The 16,525-nt window shown below is 41.3% G+C and overlaps 2 protein-coding genes across 9 annotated transcripts in view; one reads left to right on the top strand and one right to left on the bottom strand.

The window, feature by feature from the left end:
• Nucleotides 1-1,418: 1,418 nt before the first annotated feature.
• On the bottom strand, nt 1,419-5,293 carry LOC127604164 (adhesion G protein-coupled receptor A1-like). Its single transcript, XM_052071133.1, has 4 exons — nt 5,148-5,293; nt 4,157-4,252; nt 1,575-4,063; nt 1,419-1,486 (listed from the first exon to the last, which is right to left on the bottom strand). Exons 1-3 carry the CDS (start codon nt 5,288-5,290, stop codon nt 2,614-2,616), a joined length of 1,689 nt encoding a protein of 562 aa, XP_051927093.1. The 5' UTR covers nt 5,291-5,293; the 3' UTR covers nt 1,419-1,486; nt 1,575-2,613.
• A 1,572-nt stretch (nt 5,294-6,865) lies between these two features.
• The window catches only part of LOC127604113 (rho GTPase-activating protein 21-like), a 29,937-nt gene continuing 20,277 nt past the window's right edge, over nt 6,866-16,525 (top strand). The window contains exons 1-5 of one of the 8 annotated variants that reach the window (XM_052070983.1): nt 6,866-6,973; nt 7,061-7,125; nt 7,443-7,498; nt 7,588-7,664; nt 14,157-14,206. In XM_052070983.1, coding sequence (XP_051926943.1) covers nt 7,649-7,664; nt 14,157-14,206 — 66 coding nt within the window. In that variant the 5' untranslated portion in view covers nt 6,866-6,973; nt 7,061-7,125; nt 7,443-7,498; nt 7,588-7,648. Of the gene's footprint in view, nt 6,974-7,048; nt 7,126-7,439; nt 7,499-7,587; nt 7,665-13,559; nt 14,019-14,108; nt 14,207-16,525 lie in introns of those variants that run through there. The other 7 variants (XM_052070982.1, XM_052070981.1, XM_052070980.1 and 4 more) reach the window with 7 other exon arrangements.

Here is a 16,525-nt window from a genome sequence, read left to right as displayed (position 1 = left end):
CTTTGTGGTGCTTGTGTGAGGAGGTTTGTGTTGTGTATTTGCAATACCAGTGTATTTGTATGAATGGCTAATTGCAAAATTATCAATCGACCTAAATTCACAACATTGTGAAATCACAATTATTGTGTATAATAATAGTAATAATAATAATAATCTGTCCTGGCCCACTTAGAAATTGAGCTGACTGGTAAAGCCTCGTGCCTCTGAGATGGGGAGGATTGTAACTTTTCTTTAAAAAAATTCTATTTGTGATCAAGTTTGATATCTGTGTGCCCGCGATTGGCTGGCAACCAGTTCAGGGTGTAACCCCACCTCTACTGCCCATAGACAGCTGGTATAGTGTCCAGCACGCCCCACAACCCTTGTGAGGATAAATGGATTAGAAGACGGATGGATGGATATTATTGTAGTTTTATAAATTTATGATTCCATCTGTATTATTCATTAAAGTGCTTCCGTCCATTTATTAGTAGGGATGTTCTTTTAACAGTTTAATTGTTAGATCTGTCCTCGAGTAGTGTTACAACTCACCTTGGTCCCGGGATAGGTAGTAACAATTTACCTCTTTGTAGTTTAGATTAATTTACATCACCTGTGATAGTGTAATAGATCAAGTGTATGTCCTTTATAGAGGATAAATATGGGTACGGCATGTCTACATTTGAGATGTCTAGCGCAAAGAACCACTGAGTTACACTTGCTCAAACAAAAAGAAAATGATGTTATGACCCATGGTCTCTCCAACGTACAAAAACGTCATATGAATAATTAAATCACAGTAATGTACGTGCAACAGACAGAACACGAGTCGGCACGTTGGAATTGTTGACAAATCCACAGTTGGATGCAGTGGAGTCGGGGTGGGAGAGAAGTACAAAGTCCTCCACCGAGGCAAAGATCTCCGCAGGAGAAGGCATCCGGTAGATGAGCTCAATCATATTGGATTTTTTACAGTGGTGGTGTGATTAAAAAAATGCGTTTAGGTTTTAAGGTTGTATAAAGCCAATGTGTACATACATGCAGTACATAACGTGCCGGTTAAGCAGGTATACGCAATTGTTCAGAGTGGCGGTAACGCAGCCAAGTCTGGAAGCTTCTGGAGGGCTTTGAAATAGGTCATGTTCACATCAGGGATGTCAGCATGAATTTTTCTGACTCTGCTGCTGAAGTGGTTCAAGCCAGTGGCCCGTGGGTGTAGGAGAAGAGCGTTGCGTGCATTGGGGGGGAGGGGAAGATCCTGATGGAGGACCAAAATTGCCTGTATGAAAAAAAAATCTAAATAAATAAACAGGAATATGAAAACTAATAAATACCAAACATGTGTGTGTATATATATATATATATATATGAAGACTGGCTAACAATTCAGCAGTGAATTGTTGAGATTTAACGTAACACAATTTTTCCTCAGTCCGAGGCAGTCAGATTTTTGGGGCTTTCAAAATGTGGTCTCGGGACCAGTCTCGAGTGTTATACTATCGTGACGCTTGTGTAGAGTGTTCTGTTCTCGGGAGTGTGTGTGTGTGTGTGTGTGTGTTTCTATAAAAGGACAGCCTAAAACATTGCCAACCAACCTAAATTCAAAACAGACCAGTGAGGTATTACTGTGGATGACGAGACCTTTTATTTTTTGCGTACGGACGAAACACAGAAGAGATCGTGTGCCACAACAAAATGTTTCTAGACTCGATATTTCAAGTCATCCCACTGTAAAAGTCAAGACGTTGAAGACACGGATTGTTTTCATGTCATATGGCACAGGAAACTAAAACAAAAAAAAAAAATCTCAAATTCGTTATTTACAGTGGACTGAGGGTAAGTGATTTGATTTCTCTTCCATAAACACGATCAGGACAACTTGTCTTAACTTAGTCACGTAGTTCACAAATTGCAGCTGCCACCACTTAAAAAAAACATTGGAAAAAAAACATCTAGAGTTTAAACCATTCCACGCACCCTGTAACCTGACAGTCTGAGAAGCCGTCCACTGTGTTAACCGGTGTCCCTCAAAGGGTTAAAGGAAAACTCCAATTGCAGTTTGTCGGTCACGAAAGTCAAGATACAATGCAAACATAGAGTGAGGCGGCCAGACTTGTTCTTGTTTGTTGAAGACATTTTACCTTTCATCCAAAAGGTTTCATCAGTTCCGATTTTTCCGTTGTGAAGTCTTTTTATTGATTCTTTGGTGGCTGATATCAACACTGGCATTGTTGTTGTTGTGGTTGCTTCGTGGCAAACCAGTGAGGGCAACTCTTCCCTTGGAATGGTGGAATTTTTTTTGGGGGGGTGGTATTGCCTGGATGATAAATGATGACTCAAATGTCCTCCTCTGTTTTGAGACCACTTTGTTGTATTGGCGTAGTTTGCTTCTTTAACGACCATTCTTTTTTTTTCTTTCAAACCAGTGGTCCTATCTTTCTAGATCTCTTCACAACTGGAAGAAACAAGACTCTTAATTAATGTTTCTGTAAAGTCCATATTTTTTCAGAAAATATTTTGAATTAAAATTATTTTTGTATGATTTTTTTTTTTTCAATTTATTTTTTTTTTGTCGATGACTCGCTTCATAAAGCCGAGGGCAATCGGAGTGTCAAGGGCTCCCGAACTGCATCCCTACACAGTGGTTTCGTTCTTCCAAGGTCCCGTCCGTATGTTCCCTGTCGTGTCTGACGCAAACAGACTATCTTCCTGCAGGCTTCGGTTTCTGCCAATCGTCACCCGCCGATTGATCGTAACATGTTGCCGAGGCAAAGTATTTCTCGGAAAAAATTTGAGCTCTTCATCTTCACATTGTTTCTCCTTATCCTTCTCTGCTATCTTCAACATGTAGCCGGGTGATTCGAAATCTTGCGAATACAGCGAGTTGCAAGAATCCGGCATCTCGGAGCAACTGGTGGTCCCAAACTGGTCCGCTGAGCTGTACAAGTGCCACTGGCAAGCGCTTATCCTATGGGAAGGTAGAAGGAGGCTGTGGCTTGACGTGAGCGAGTCTTGTATGTTGTGGCAAGAGGTCTGGTGTTGTAAACTATGACAGGATGTCTGCTGCTGATCCAAGTGAGGGCTCGGGCAGGAAATTTGCAGGTCCGGGTGCTGGCTGTTGGACACCGGTGATCCCTCAAGGTAGTTTGCGGTGTGAGGGATTTCGAGCTGGGAGCTACCCACGCTCCCATCCATGCTGTTTGATGCCACGTGAGAGCGGTAGTCGCGGAGACACGGGCGCGGGTGATTGAAAGATCGGGACTTGGTTCTGTCGATAAGGCAGCTCTGCAGCGGCGCAGATGGACGAGGGAGCTCGTCGGAAAAGGCCAGGGGACGGGACGGTGAGGGCGCCGACTCGCTAAAAGGGGAGACCGGCGTCGCTACGGCGGATGTCATCGCCGCCACGCAGCAGGGAGCGGCGTGACGGGGGGTGAGATTTTGCGACGGGGATGCATCTTGATGGTACAAGCTCTGCACAAGTTGCGGCGAGAGAAGCGGTTTTTTGGCCAAGCATAAGGAGTCCGGGTGGCACTGCGGTTGATGGAGCTCCTGCCTCTGGCTTTGTCTCTTGCCGTGTCCCTCGGCAAGCTTGGATTTGGCCGGGCAACAAGCCCACCAGCGGTGCCAAACATCGTCACGTTTGGCACAGTGCTGGATGAGAAGAAAGAGTCCGAGAGTGACGCAGAATGCGCCGTATAGACAGCTGAAGATCATGTCCAAAAAACGCCCGAGAGACACTGCCATGGCTCCCAATGCCCACGTTGAGAGAAATAATAACAGGGTGAAAACGGTGGTCCAGAGCTGCGATTTAAACGAGTGCTCATTGGAAAGCTCGGATACACCGGGAATAAATCCGGCGCACTCGCCGGCAGATCCGGACGCTGCCCCGACGTCGGGGTGGCACTGCTGGTCCGCGGACGACAACTGCTGCTGCTCCTCCGTCAGAACTCGGAGCTCGTACTTCCTCTCGGGATGGCGTCTCAGCTGGATGTAAGTGCACAAAAAGTACACCAACATGATTAAGACCAAAAGACTCACGGGCGCATAGAATCCTCCCAGGCTCGGTTCCCAGGCCATCCAGCAACTGTAAAGACAGCCGGATAGAAAAATAAGAATTCAAAATCAATTCTGAAGGCTTTGTCCAATGAATTAAAATATGACTTTCTGGAATACTTACTACAGTGCATCATCCCTGCTACCATAATTTTCCATTCCAAAGGCTGCCGTGATTCCGACAATTAGGAGCGGTATGCCATTGCTTATCAGGTAGAATCTACAGGGAGGGGGAAGTTTAAAAAAATTATTTATGTATTAAAATTGTAAAGCCATCAATAATTGTGCCATACTCGGTCGAATCCCTTAAATGACCTGCGAGGCCGGAGGAGTTAAAATTATTCATTTGCGGAATGAGTCTGATCCTTGATTCTATTGGACAGTTTTGAAGAAAGGCAATGAATATTTTTTTAATGAGAACTCCGGTGTTGTTGCAATATAACTACCGTATTGGCCCGAATATAAGACGGTGTTTTTTGCATTGAAATAGGACTGAAAAAGGGGGGTCGACTTATATTCGGGGTCTTGACATTATACCAATTCACGACGCTAGATGGCGCCAGATATCATTGAAGCGAATGCTGAACTTGACTCCCCAAGCCAAAATGAACCCCTGTCACGAAGAATAAAAATAGTGGTAAGAAAGAAAAGAGAATAAAATAATAAGAGATAACAGAAAATGGAGAAAAGTAGCGACAATCTGGAGAAAAGTGGGTCGAAGATCGACCAGGTTAACCGGCAGCTGAGGTGAAGTTATGATGTAATTTACATTTCAAAAACCAGAAGCGATTCAATTATGAATGTGATTGCACTTTAAATTTGAATGAGGCAAAATAACATGCTTTTTCTCTCAAATATATTGTTATAGTCATTTGTTTCGGATGTACTGTAATTCTTTTCTGTATAAAAATGAATTTGGTGCTCAAAAAGTATTTTTTCAAACTTGAGCCTTGAAAAAGAGGGGGTCGTCTTATAATCAGGGCCGTTTTATATTCGGGCCGATATGGTATTATCCAATCGTTGTATCACAATCGTGTCTTGTTTTGAAATGACAATCCACACAAAATGAACGCCATTGTCCAATAGCTGTAGAGTGGGGTGTGGTTAATTTGTACCTGAGAATCGTTGTTTTGCTTTCAGCCAGGACAGGACCGTTTGAGCCTGGAGCCTTAAGTGGGTCTTTGGACACATCATTACAGATGTTTCTGGCAGTAAACGTCAGCCAAAGCATCGTAGACAAAGAAGCATACTGGAGCATAAGTCCAACCTTAAGAGAGATGAAGATGTGAATGCGACAATAACATCATTCCCCAGAAATTCTGATCAGCTAATCCTTCGATCATATACCGGAGCACCCAGAGAAAACCCATGCAGCCAGAACATGCAAACTCCACACAGGAAGCCCGCAGCTGGAATCGAACCCGGTAACGCTGCACTGTGACATTGACGAACTTTGGACCAAGATGATGGGCTGAGTCTAAAGTGTAAGGTCGATCAGAAGTAATTACTTTTGCTTATTCCATGCCCCCTGACTCCCATGGAACAACTCGCTCAAATATACTTTTGCATTTCTAATGCAATAAGAGCAGGCAGATCAGATCACTTGATGGAGATTGAGATAATAGGCTTTAGACCAAGGGCTCATCCCTTGAAGTGTCGCTCTAAAATCTTGCAGCGCCCGAAGCAGTCATCCTCATCAAGAGCAATGTCTTGTGACAGTATTGCAAATTCAAATTGACGACAACCAAACGAAAGAAGAGCTTTTTAAAAAATGAGTTAGAAAAGGACTGTCAACCCATTTGAAAACAAAAATGGCAGATAAAGGATTTGACTGCATTGACATGGTGACGCTACAGGCAAATATAAAACGTGTTCTGCTGTTCTGTCTCTGAAACGGCACAAAAGAGTCTGTTGCTATTAACGTAGCACCCGAGCATTTCACTCTCAGCATGACTTAGCGATTTACATTCAATATAACCCGTGACACTAACGTCAAAGTTCGGTTCTTCTTGGTTTGAGCGGTTTAGGCCTGGAAACTGCAGAATGACTGAGAAACATCTCTGCTCAAGGGCTATATGAATAAATTTAACTTGACTTGAGCATTAAAGACTGGTACCAGAGCCCAAGCGCTATGTGGAGGCAAGCTCGACTTTATCTAGTCAGACCATCTAGACCTCGGACTCGGGCTCCTTTCCCACCGAGCGAGGTTGCATTTCACGACCCTAGAGAGAGCTTCTGGAGCCACTCACTCCACAGTGCACTTGACCCCTTTGGCTCCTCCCACAGGTGGTGAGGCAATGGGAACGGGGGACCCATGTTGCCCTTTCCGATGATGTCCGACCGGGCCCATGGATGCAGGCAAGATCACCAAGCGCTCGCAAATTGAGGACCACCTCCAGGGCTGGATTCAGAGGGCGTTCCCATTGTCCCGTGTTTGGGTAAGGAAAAATTAGGTTTCATCATTCAGTAAATGGCCCGGTGAGCCGCGCCTGTTCCGGATCGCTCACCTAAGAGCTATTTGCAATGGGTTACTGTGCCAGGGGCATAATGCCAAAGCCAATATTTCCTAGAATCATTGGGACACACAAATCCCCCCGCCACCCCCTCCTCTCACGATAAGGTGACTGCTGTGGGAGGAGGCCTACATCACCTTTAAAATATTTTCATTAAGCTTGTACATTTGCATATACAGGTAAATTTTTTTAGCCAATGTCGCAATCTGAGCTGCTGTTGCAAATCGGTCATCCGTGTTTACAATACAATGAAAAAGTATGGAAAACCAACTTACAATCTGACACAAAAAAGGAACGTTGATCTGATTAATGCCCCCAGCAAACACGCCGAACGTCAGTCCTGTGTGAAACAAAAAGTTGAGGAGTGTGTGCCATCCGTTTCTGCTGATGCGGATCACGCTGGAGGAAAAAAAAATGTAGCGACAAAGGTAGTGGAAATATAATCATCATAAGGATTTAAAAAAAAAAATCATTTTAAAGAATGACTTGATGATCACCTGTAATGGATTACATAGGTCATGATGGAGACCAGCAGACAAAGCAGCATGACAGCTGTGCAGGCATACACCACCGGATGCAGGTAATCCCCAGGATATGGTGGGAAGGACAACACTCTCTTCAGATCCTGTAGTTGGATGTATTTAATATTTAAGTATAACATATCATTTACAAACAGGTCAGGCACACTTCTCACACTCACTGAAATCATCTAGCCATCCATTTCCTGCTTGAACCTGTTCCAATTCCAGCTAACTTCAAACAAAATCAGTCTGTCTCAAACAGAGACGGACGAAGTTTCCCCCACTTATTCACACTATATTGGAGCGGGAATTGAATCCATGTCTGTCAGTTTCGTTTTTAGCCCTAACTGGACTAAAGGGCGTTTCTCTCCAGCAGGCGAGCCTGTTCTGTGTTTACCAATCAAGCCTGCCATGCATTTAAGGACTCCCAAGGTGCCTAGTCTCTCATCAGATTATTGACCTGCTTCAAGAATTTTTCCCCATTTTTTTTGTTGGGATTTTTTTCGGTTTTTTTTTTTCAGAATCAAGAATCGTGAGGACCTGCAATCCAATTGAAGAACCGGAATCGTTCAAATTCAATCAATGCCCAACCCTACCAGTAAGTGTGCTCGGTGATCTATATTTACTGTTGGTGATGAATGTATTTATGCTGCATATTTAGTCTAAGAGCGCACGATCAACTCAGGTGGCGGAACAAGTGCCAAAGTGTGTGTGGGGGGTGGGTGGGAGGGGCGCTATAGTTTTCGTGATGAAGGAAGTCTGATGGTTTTCGCAGCATGAAGGTTAGAGTGATGGAATTGGAGGTGTAATTGGAAGGGTCAAGGTTGGCGTCGATATTTCAGCACAGCATTTGTTCTGATTACTTTCAAGAAATGCGTGTCACCCTTGCACCCATGCACAAATACTGATAAGCTATCCACTGTAGTAACCACTGTCCTTGAAAGGGTTAAAATTCTTGTTTGAAGGGGGAACAAGTGGCCTGCCTCTGTTTTCAGTTGCGTCTTATTGCAGTGTCTGGATGAGCCAAGGCGAGCACCTGTCGCATATTTGCACTCAGTGGCAAAGTGCTGTTGTCAGATTATTTGCTTCCTTGCCTCCATGTATGCGGAATTGTTTGACTCATTCTGTGTATGCCGTGCTTTGCTGCTTGGTTTTGACCAATGTGTTTACAGTTTTGGTCTCCTGTTTTTTCTTGCTACATCTGAGCTTTTTGTTTAGATCTTTGATATTTTTGTATAATATTTTTTCTGGTTATTTGCTGAGGCACTGACCATCTTTCTCAATTTTTTTTTTTTTTGGTCATCGACCACCTTTCTGCACATAAATGTTGTTTATGTACCTCTGCCCTTTCGAGTCTTGCTTTGCGATCCTTTTTCACAGCTTTGCCGAATTCCTGACATCCAAGTCGCATTTGAATGCAGTTTATCGCTTTGCTAATTTTGCGCCATAAGTCAGATTCTGTGTGTTTTGCATGGCAGTTGGATCAATCTACCCATCTTGCATAACTCTGCATTCAAAACTCAGGAAAGCACATCCACAAACCCGCTTTGGGAGAGAAGCACCAATTTTGGCCCAGTGCACTGAAATGGACAAAACGTCCGGAAATGCAGATGCGAAGGGACTTTATCAGAGGTGATTTCACCGAGTGTTGGGCTTAAGATCTTTCAGAAGCTCCAAAATTGCATTGCTAAGTAGGTGATACGTTTATAATGGGTGCCCACATTTTTTACGGCATGTGAGCTGCTTTATTTATTTATTCATTCATTTAAAATATACCGTACTTTGAATTCTTTATAAGTACAACATATATTGGTGTACTTTGTATAATTGCATGAACCCTTATCAGTGAGGCCCGTCACAGGTCAACTGCCTGCCCTATATGCCAGTCAAGTGACAAATTTCAAAACGGAGGAAGGCTGGAGTGTACTCTTATTTTAACTCATTCACTGTGAATGACGGGAAGCTATATTTCAATCGTATAAACCCGTTTTATACGATTGAAATGTTTTAATTAAAACGTAGATGGGTGGCAGTCATTGAGTTAATGCCATGAGAGCGACCAACACTCCCTGAGATAGCTACACTACCGTAGCTCGGTACTAGTAGCTCACGAGCTACTTAATGGGCACCCCTGGTTTATATTTTTGTTTCAGGCTTTTCAAAAATGTTACACGAGTAAAAAAAAGATTACTGAGCTCCTCTTGTCTCCTCCTGGCCACACTAATCACAGCCAATTTTATGCATAGCAATGCCATTTTACACCTAGCATTCTGAAGTGGGTGGACTCTTTCTTTAAAAGGTTTTAAGAGTCACTTAAGGATGCAAAATCAGCCATGGCAGTTTGTCTCCGATTTTTAAAATGTCCCATTGTGCGTGCTACATTAATTTCTTTGGATCTATTGCTTCAAAGGAGCAAAATAGAACAGTTTAGCCCACTTGGCAAACACCTCTGTGCACAGTTAGTAGATCTTTTTTTGGATGTGCAAACATTTATAAATCTGACCCATTGTCTTTTGTCTCTCAATAGAACCGACTATGTATGCATAATTCATGATAAGTGAAAGGGGGGATCGCAAGCTAAGTATCTGTATTTAAACCGCAGTCTACTCGGGTCCTTGTGTATTTTAGAGACATGTCATGTTTTCCACCTCCTCCTTTCTGTTCTCTCTGGGCCATCATGTGCCCTCATAATGCTTCACTGAGCAAGCCATCTATTAGACAAAGCATGACTGATTTAAATCCTTTGCAAAGCTCATAAAAAACAAAAACACTAAACGGTATACCACGCTGCACATTGTGTCATGATATCACTAGTTTGAAAAAAACGCTTCTTTTGTTACTGCATGTGAAGCTGAACACAAATTTGCAATTACATATTAATTAGAAGACAGTATTGTGTGAATACTAAATGACACACTGTGTAAATTCTGCACAGTCCCCCCACCCCCAAAAAAAGCAAGATTGCTGTGGAACAAGCATGATGCCGTTTTTTTTTTTTCAGCGTGATGATCAAAGGTGAGCTAATACCTATTTGATAATCACTGTTCATGTCAAAACCAAACACTCCTGAGAGTCAAAATGAACCATTTTACAGAGCCTGCCTTTTTTGTTTCTTCTTTTTATTGTAGGATATATATATGTATTAATTACATTGCAGTACAGTATATATAATGACCCAGCAGTGGCTAGAATATGCAGTGCGTCACATCAGCGGGTGAATATTTTTAGCGTACAATCGCAATTGATCGTAAATATAAGTATCACTCACCAGCTTTATGGTAGACCTTAATTTGATATAGGGAAGTTTCATTAATTGGCAGCAGTGATGTGAGGACTCATACTAAGGTAACAAAGAAACTCCATGTGCACTCAACCCTCCCGTCATGTTCTTTATAACCAACAATGTTCGCTGATTCAGGTGACTCTCTCTACAATTACTCCAAAGTACAACAAAATGCTAATTACATCGTTTTTTTGTGTACATTTTAAATTATTGACCCCACTGGTAAATCAATGTCCCACATTGTAAACAATTAAGGCAAATAAACTAACCTTTAATATAAAATTTAAGCATAAAGCTTTCATAGCTCTGACTATTTTTTTTCAAGACACCAATTGTGCTTTATGACACGATCACATACAGGCATATAAACATTGTTTTAAATCATTTGGGCTATACACAAAACTAATAGCCTTTTATTTACTTTTTAAAAAATGATTTGTGAAATTAATTCAAATTCAACAAACATGCTCATGTTGTACACTGTAAAAAAAAAAGGAGCGACTTGACTGATATTATTAACGGTCTAATTAAAAACACTTACCATTTGACGGTCGGGAGTCGCACTTGTGAAACTCTGCTCTCTGCGCCCCTTCCGACTTTGGGGTCCACACAAAAGACCCCGACACGTTTAAACAAATTGTATATATTTCAAGATGTATAAATATATATATGTTTTTGCATCGAGGTAGGATAGGGTGTTCGAATAACGGCGGTCATGCTCCGACTCGGTGAAGCGAAGATCCACGGATTAGTGAGAGCCTCCATCCGCACGGCCTCAACTGGCCACAGTCAGTGCAAAAACTGCGACTACTCTCGAGTGACGTCAATGGGCCGAACCTGAACGTAGATGATGGGAAAGCTGCGTTTTTTTATGCTCCCTGTTGGTCCATAATTTGAACGGTGCGGTCTTAACCATTTAATTTGACGAATACAACCATTTAGTGACGGTGTAAAATAACAGGGTGTTGCACGCAATGCATTATTTCGAGCCTGAATTCAGGTCATTGAAGATAGCGTGATGTACCGTGCTGTGACGTCGAAGCAAGAATGATGCTCGACCTCAGCTGACACCCACATATCTAAATAGCTTTGGAATTTAATTTATTTCAGATGTTTACTGAATATTGATTTGTTTATATTTTCCCCATAACTATTTTTAACATTTTATCTATTTTACAATATACTCTACTGTATTATTTAGTATATACAAATATGTGTATTCGTGAATAGGTAAATAAGAAATGTTCTCTCTCTCACGCACGCAAACACACACACACACACACACACTTATACATACTTTGATTACGAATTACAAGTGACCAGACAGATAGCCCATTGATTGTAATGATGTAAATGATTTGAAATAGCAGTGTGATTTTTACCCATCATTTTTCGCATATCGGGTTTTATAGCTTATTACAAACCCCAAATTGTCAAGATATTTGTGGTCCTGGACGGTTAAAGTTTAATGCGTTGTTTTTTCAAATGTTTAAAGACTTTTTACATGCGTAAGTTTTAAATGTACTACTGTATTTGAATGCACCTCATGTTTTGTGCGAAAAGCAAGTCACTTTTGCAAACTCCTTTCGTGTTCCTCTCAGTTTTAGAGATGAACCACAAAGGTAACGTATATTACGAACAAAAAGATGAATATTTAAATACAAGCATCTACCTTTTATATGTCAGCAGTGTAATGAATTATCTTGTAAAGGTGTAAAAGGCCCCTCTTAATACTGTCCAAAATGTCAGGAAAAGCCTACTAAATTAGTTCAACTTTATTTGGGTGTCAATCAGAGGCTGTTTAAGTGATGGCAGTTTTGTGCCGACTCCCATTTAATTTCGGTTTGAATATTTAGGGTTCATTTTGAACACAGCAACATCCCCAGTCATTTCTCTGTTTAGTTTTAGCTCTGCTCTCAATGATTTTACTTTGTTTCAGTTGATGTTTTTTTCCTTTATGTCACCGCTTTTCAACGATGTATCTGCACCTCATTTGTTTTTATTTCACAGAACCTGGCATTTAAACAGGTATGCGTTGACTTTTTGTCAACCATTGGACAAAATAGTGCAATGTATATATTGTACACTAGATGGCGGCATTCATCTTCCTGTCCTTTTTTCTGCTCTACAATCGCTGCTCCGATTTGACATAAATTACGTGAAACGGGTTTCAAGTGTTATCAGATCTATTCAACCCCAAATACATGTATAGTACAACATATTTATTGATATGATGGGGGGGACTGTTAATTTGTGCCAATAGGTAAAAAGTTACATTCTTGGTCGTGTAAGAAATTAACCACAGTGCAGCAGGAAAAAAAATACTTTTGAGGGAGTAGCGTACATGTATGGGCATTTATAGTGGAGATGGACCTTTGTGGCAAATGTGTCTGACCATTTCTGTTGTTGTTGGGTGGGAGTTTCCAGCTATACAGCTGAGGGGAAGCACCACAGGATGTCCTTTTCCACATTCCTTCAGGATAGAATAATACAGTGTACGTGGTGGACTTTATTCAGTTGTTGTTGCTATTTTTTTACAGTTCAATATCATGATCAGAATACTACATTTAGTCAGATTTGTTTTGTATCTTACCACAAACCCACTTCATATACACGATGCAATAATAGTCTATCCGTTGTTCGATAGTACTCAGAGTCCAGTTTCCTGTAAATGAGATGTACCAGTTTACAAAAAAGTAAAACCAATTTTAAATTGTAGGTTGGCAAATAGATAAAAATATTAAGGCCATCAAGAGATAATTTTGCATTTCCATAACATTGACTGCTAGATCAATATAATTTATTAATTACCAGGAATGTACTAGATAAATTATATTTATAATTAAATACATATTTCTTTTTAATAAAAAGAACAAGATTTTTTTTCTTTTTTTTTATATAAATTAACGCGGGTCAATGTCACACACAACTCACTTGTATTCTTTGGCGTTTGACTCAGCATGACTTAGATTTGCTATTGGTTTTACTGCTTGGTGCTTTCTACCGCCTTATTACTTATTACTTATTACTTATTACTGATTCGTCTTACTGTTTATTGTATATGTTAAATCGCTCCATGTACAGCACTTTGTATGCAGCGATGGCTGTTTGAAAGTGCTCTATAAATACTGTTGACTTGACTTGACTTGACTTGACAACATAATACTGTGCTTTGACTCAGAAAGGAACAATAAGAATGAGCCATGTAGTTTGCTTTATTGACATGAGGAGTTTATGAAGCTTTCCAAGTGCGAGTGTGACAGCTGGGAATCCCACTTTACTATCATGTCACATGGTACATGCACTCGATCCCCCTGATCCTTCCCCTCATCCTGTTCTCTCACTAATGCTGTCTACAGCACGGGAGAGAGGGGAAAAAAAAGCTTGAGGGATTTAGATGAGCAGAGGCAGCACGGACAAAGCGAGAGGCAAAGGAAAAGCAGTGTGAGGCCACACTTCAACCGGCCAGATTTCCAAAGAAGGGAAAGACGGGAGCATGGAAGGTATACACAAATAAAACGGATGTATTTTACGGAACAATTGAAACGGTTCTCCACCTCTGTGAGATCAAGTGATTGAGACCAAAATAGCATGTCGGATGGGAGAGAAGAGGAGCTACCGGGAAGAGGAGAAAAAAATGTTAGTTAAGGAAGAGAAGGAAGCAGTGATGTGAGTTGACAAGTATAGCTCATTTGTGTTTTGACCCTGCGGTGTGTGTGTGCGTATGTGTGTGCCCTCTGTGTGTGTGTTTGTGTGAAGACCTCCCCACCCTCTCACAGCTAAAACCTTCTCTTCCACTTTAACAAGCTTGCGACGACTGGAAGTCACCCCGAGTCTCGCTGAACACCATGGAACAGGTGAGCCATAACTTACACATATAGTACTTTACATTCGTACATGCACTTCCACGCATACTGTTAAAAATTGCAGTGAAAATGATGAATGATGATGTTATGCTTTTAACCGCTTATCTGACAAAACTTTTTCATTTCTGAAAATGTAGAAGTCAAACATTTTCTTTTCAAAGATATCTGTATCGCACCCAATAGTCTAAACACGGCATTCTGATTAATGTTGCGCTCGTGCGATCTAAATGAAACCATGTCCGGGGCGGCAATTTTGTAACTCTTGCTGTCGACTAAATATGACATCATCACGACCAATCACGGCTCACCTGTTTTCTGGGTTTGAACCATTCCATTGTCCATTCTATTGCCATCAATCTTGTACATACATTAGGTGTAACTTACAATTTCGAATACTAATATCACGTCAAATTTCTTCGTACATCAGCCGCAACTAAATATTTGTCGCCGGTGAACATGCCGGCGCATCACAACAACAAGTCTTGCTCTCGCTGAGTACAGACAAGACAGTCAAGTTGTTTTCGTCATGTTGTCAATACAGTATAAGAGTAGAGTCCGGGAGCCTTTTGTGGCGTAAACCTGCCACTTTGGTTTTGATGACATTTATCCCAAATTGGAATATAATGTCAACTGGTTGATCCACTTTGGATGTCAATCGAGATCCATTTTGATCAACATGCCATCAGCAATTTGATCGTGTTGGAAACTGAAGACAATTGTACATAATCATTGACATGGGTGTGCCAAAACTTTTGCAACTTGTTTGGTAAAACAATTGAGATTTTTTTTTTTATGTGAGAAAGTGACACAATGGAGGCGGGGGGGACGGTTGTGTGGAAGTCTGTGACAAACTCCACCAACGAATGCAGCACAAGGTTTAACCCTTTGAGGGACAGCGGTTACCATAGTGGACAGCTTATTATGCTATCAGGTTACAGGGTGCATGAAAGGGATATTATTTTTTTTCTATAATATGTCATAATAAACTATACATGCATTCCTTTTCATACGCATTTTATTTGTTGTCCTCATTTTTGGTTGATGATTGGCTTGGCGATATCAAATGCTTGTGTTGCCGAGTACTGAGGTGGATGATATCAAGTTACCTTTCAAGGGCTTGTTCAGTTACAGGGCTTAAAAAAAAAGTTCCATATATGCTTGAAGGGGTTTTCTCTTGTTTCATTGTGCATACCATATTTGGATTTTGTTGATCAATTTTGGGCTTTGAAATTTTTCATGTGAAGCAAAGCAAATATATATATATATATATATATCGATATTTAGCAACATGTCAGGAATGCCGGTACACATTTTATCAAAGTTGAATGTGCTACCATCTTAATTGTCTTTATTATTAACTCATTCAGTACCACCCAATTCTGGACCAAGTCTGAAAAGACGTTTACAAACGTCTTTGGGAGTGAATTAGTTAATGCGGACATACCATACAGAATTGGGGCTGTAAGATAATTATGGTGATATAAAGGCAGCTGCTCGCTGGTGTGACGTCCTTCGATTTACGTGATCCAGTTTGTCGACGAATTGCGACTATTATCGGTGACTGGTCGATGAGCCAACGAATTGTTTGTGGCAGTCCTACTTGAGAATTGTTCTCGCGTAGCCGACACAGACTGGGTTTTTGCTCAACTACACGTTACACGTGAACAGCAAAGCTAACTTAAGCTGTTGAAGTTGGATGACGGCCTGAGGGCCCATTTATGACTCCTTGCAACTTTGACTATTGCTTATTACATCATATCATCAAATCGTGTAAACACACTGCCATTATTATGCATTGTGTGGAGAATTTTAAAAAGGCAACAGTACCAAAACAAAAGGTGGAAAATGTTCATAGCGTAAATCTATCATGTGATGGCCTTTTCCTCAAGTTGTACAATGTATTTGTAAAGCATTCCTTGAGACTCGGCGGCTTTTCCTTCGAATGCCGTCATTTGCACTTTCATGTCGTACACAAAGTAGGTGTTGTCAAATGTCAAAATTCATGACAAATATTGACAACCCTCACACTTCGCTGAATTCAGTACCCAGCGACCTGACATTTTCGTACCGTTGTCCAAAGGGGCTCACGATGCAATTCACTTCCAGGCCGAGCTCATCTGTGCTGAGGTGTGGGGCTTGTGAGTGAATGAGTATCTCCTTGTGCAAATGTGCATTTGTTTTCTCCGCTCCAGTTCACTCAACTTCATCTGTGCTTAAAATAGAACTATGAAAGCTTGTCTGTGTGTGTGTGTGTGTGTGTGTGTGTGTGCGCGCATGCTTGCATTTCTGTGTCTGTTTGATCCTGACCTG

Source organism: Hippocampus zosterae, chromosome 7, assembly GCF_025434085.1.
Source record: "Hippocampus zosterae strain Florida chromosome 7, ASM2543408v3, whole genome shotgun sequence".
Lineage (NCBI taxonomy): Eukaryota > Metazoa > Chordata > Actinopteri > Syngnathiformes > Syngnathidae > Hippocampus > Hippocampus zosterae.
Note: the sequence above shows the minus strand (reverse complement) of the source record. Positions and strands in the feature narration are given on the sequence as shown.

Bases quoted from the DNA above. Each gene is read 5' to 3' on its own strand.
- LOC127604164 (XM_052071133.1), bottom strand. From the start codon at position 5,290: ATGCTCCAGTATGCTTCTTTGTCTACGATGCTTTGGCTGACGTTTACT. The intron at 4,253-5,147 runs GTACAAATTAAC...CCCTCCCTGTAG, and splicing joins AGCAAAACAACGATTCTCAG to ATTCTACCTGATAAGCAATG. The intron at 4,064-4,156 runs GTAAGTATTCCA...CTGTCTTTACAG, and splicing joins AGCAGGGATGATGCACTGTA to TTGCTGGATGGCCTGGGAAC.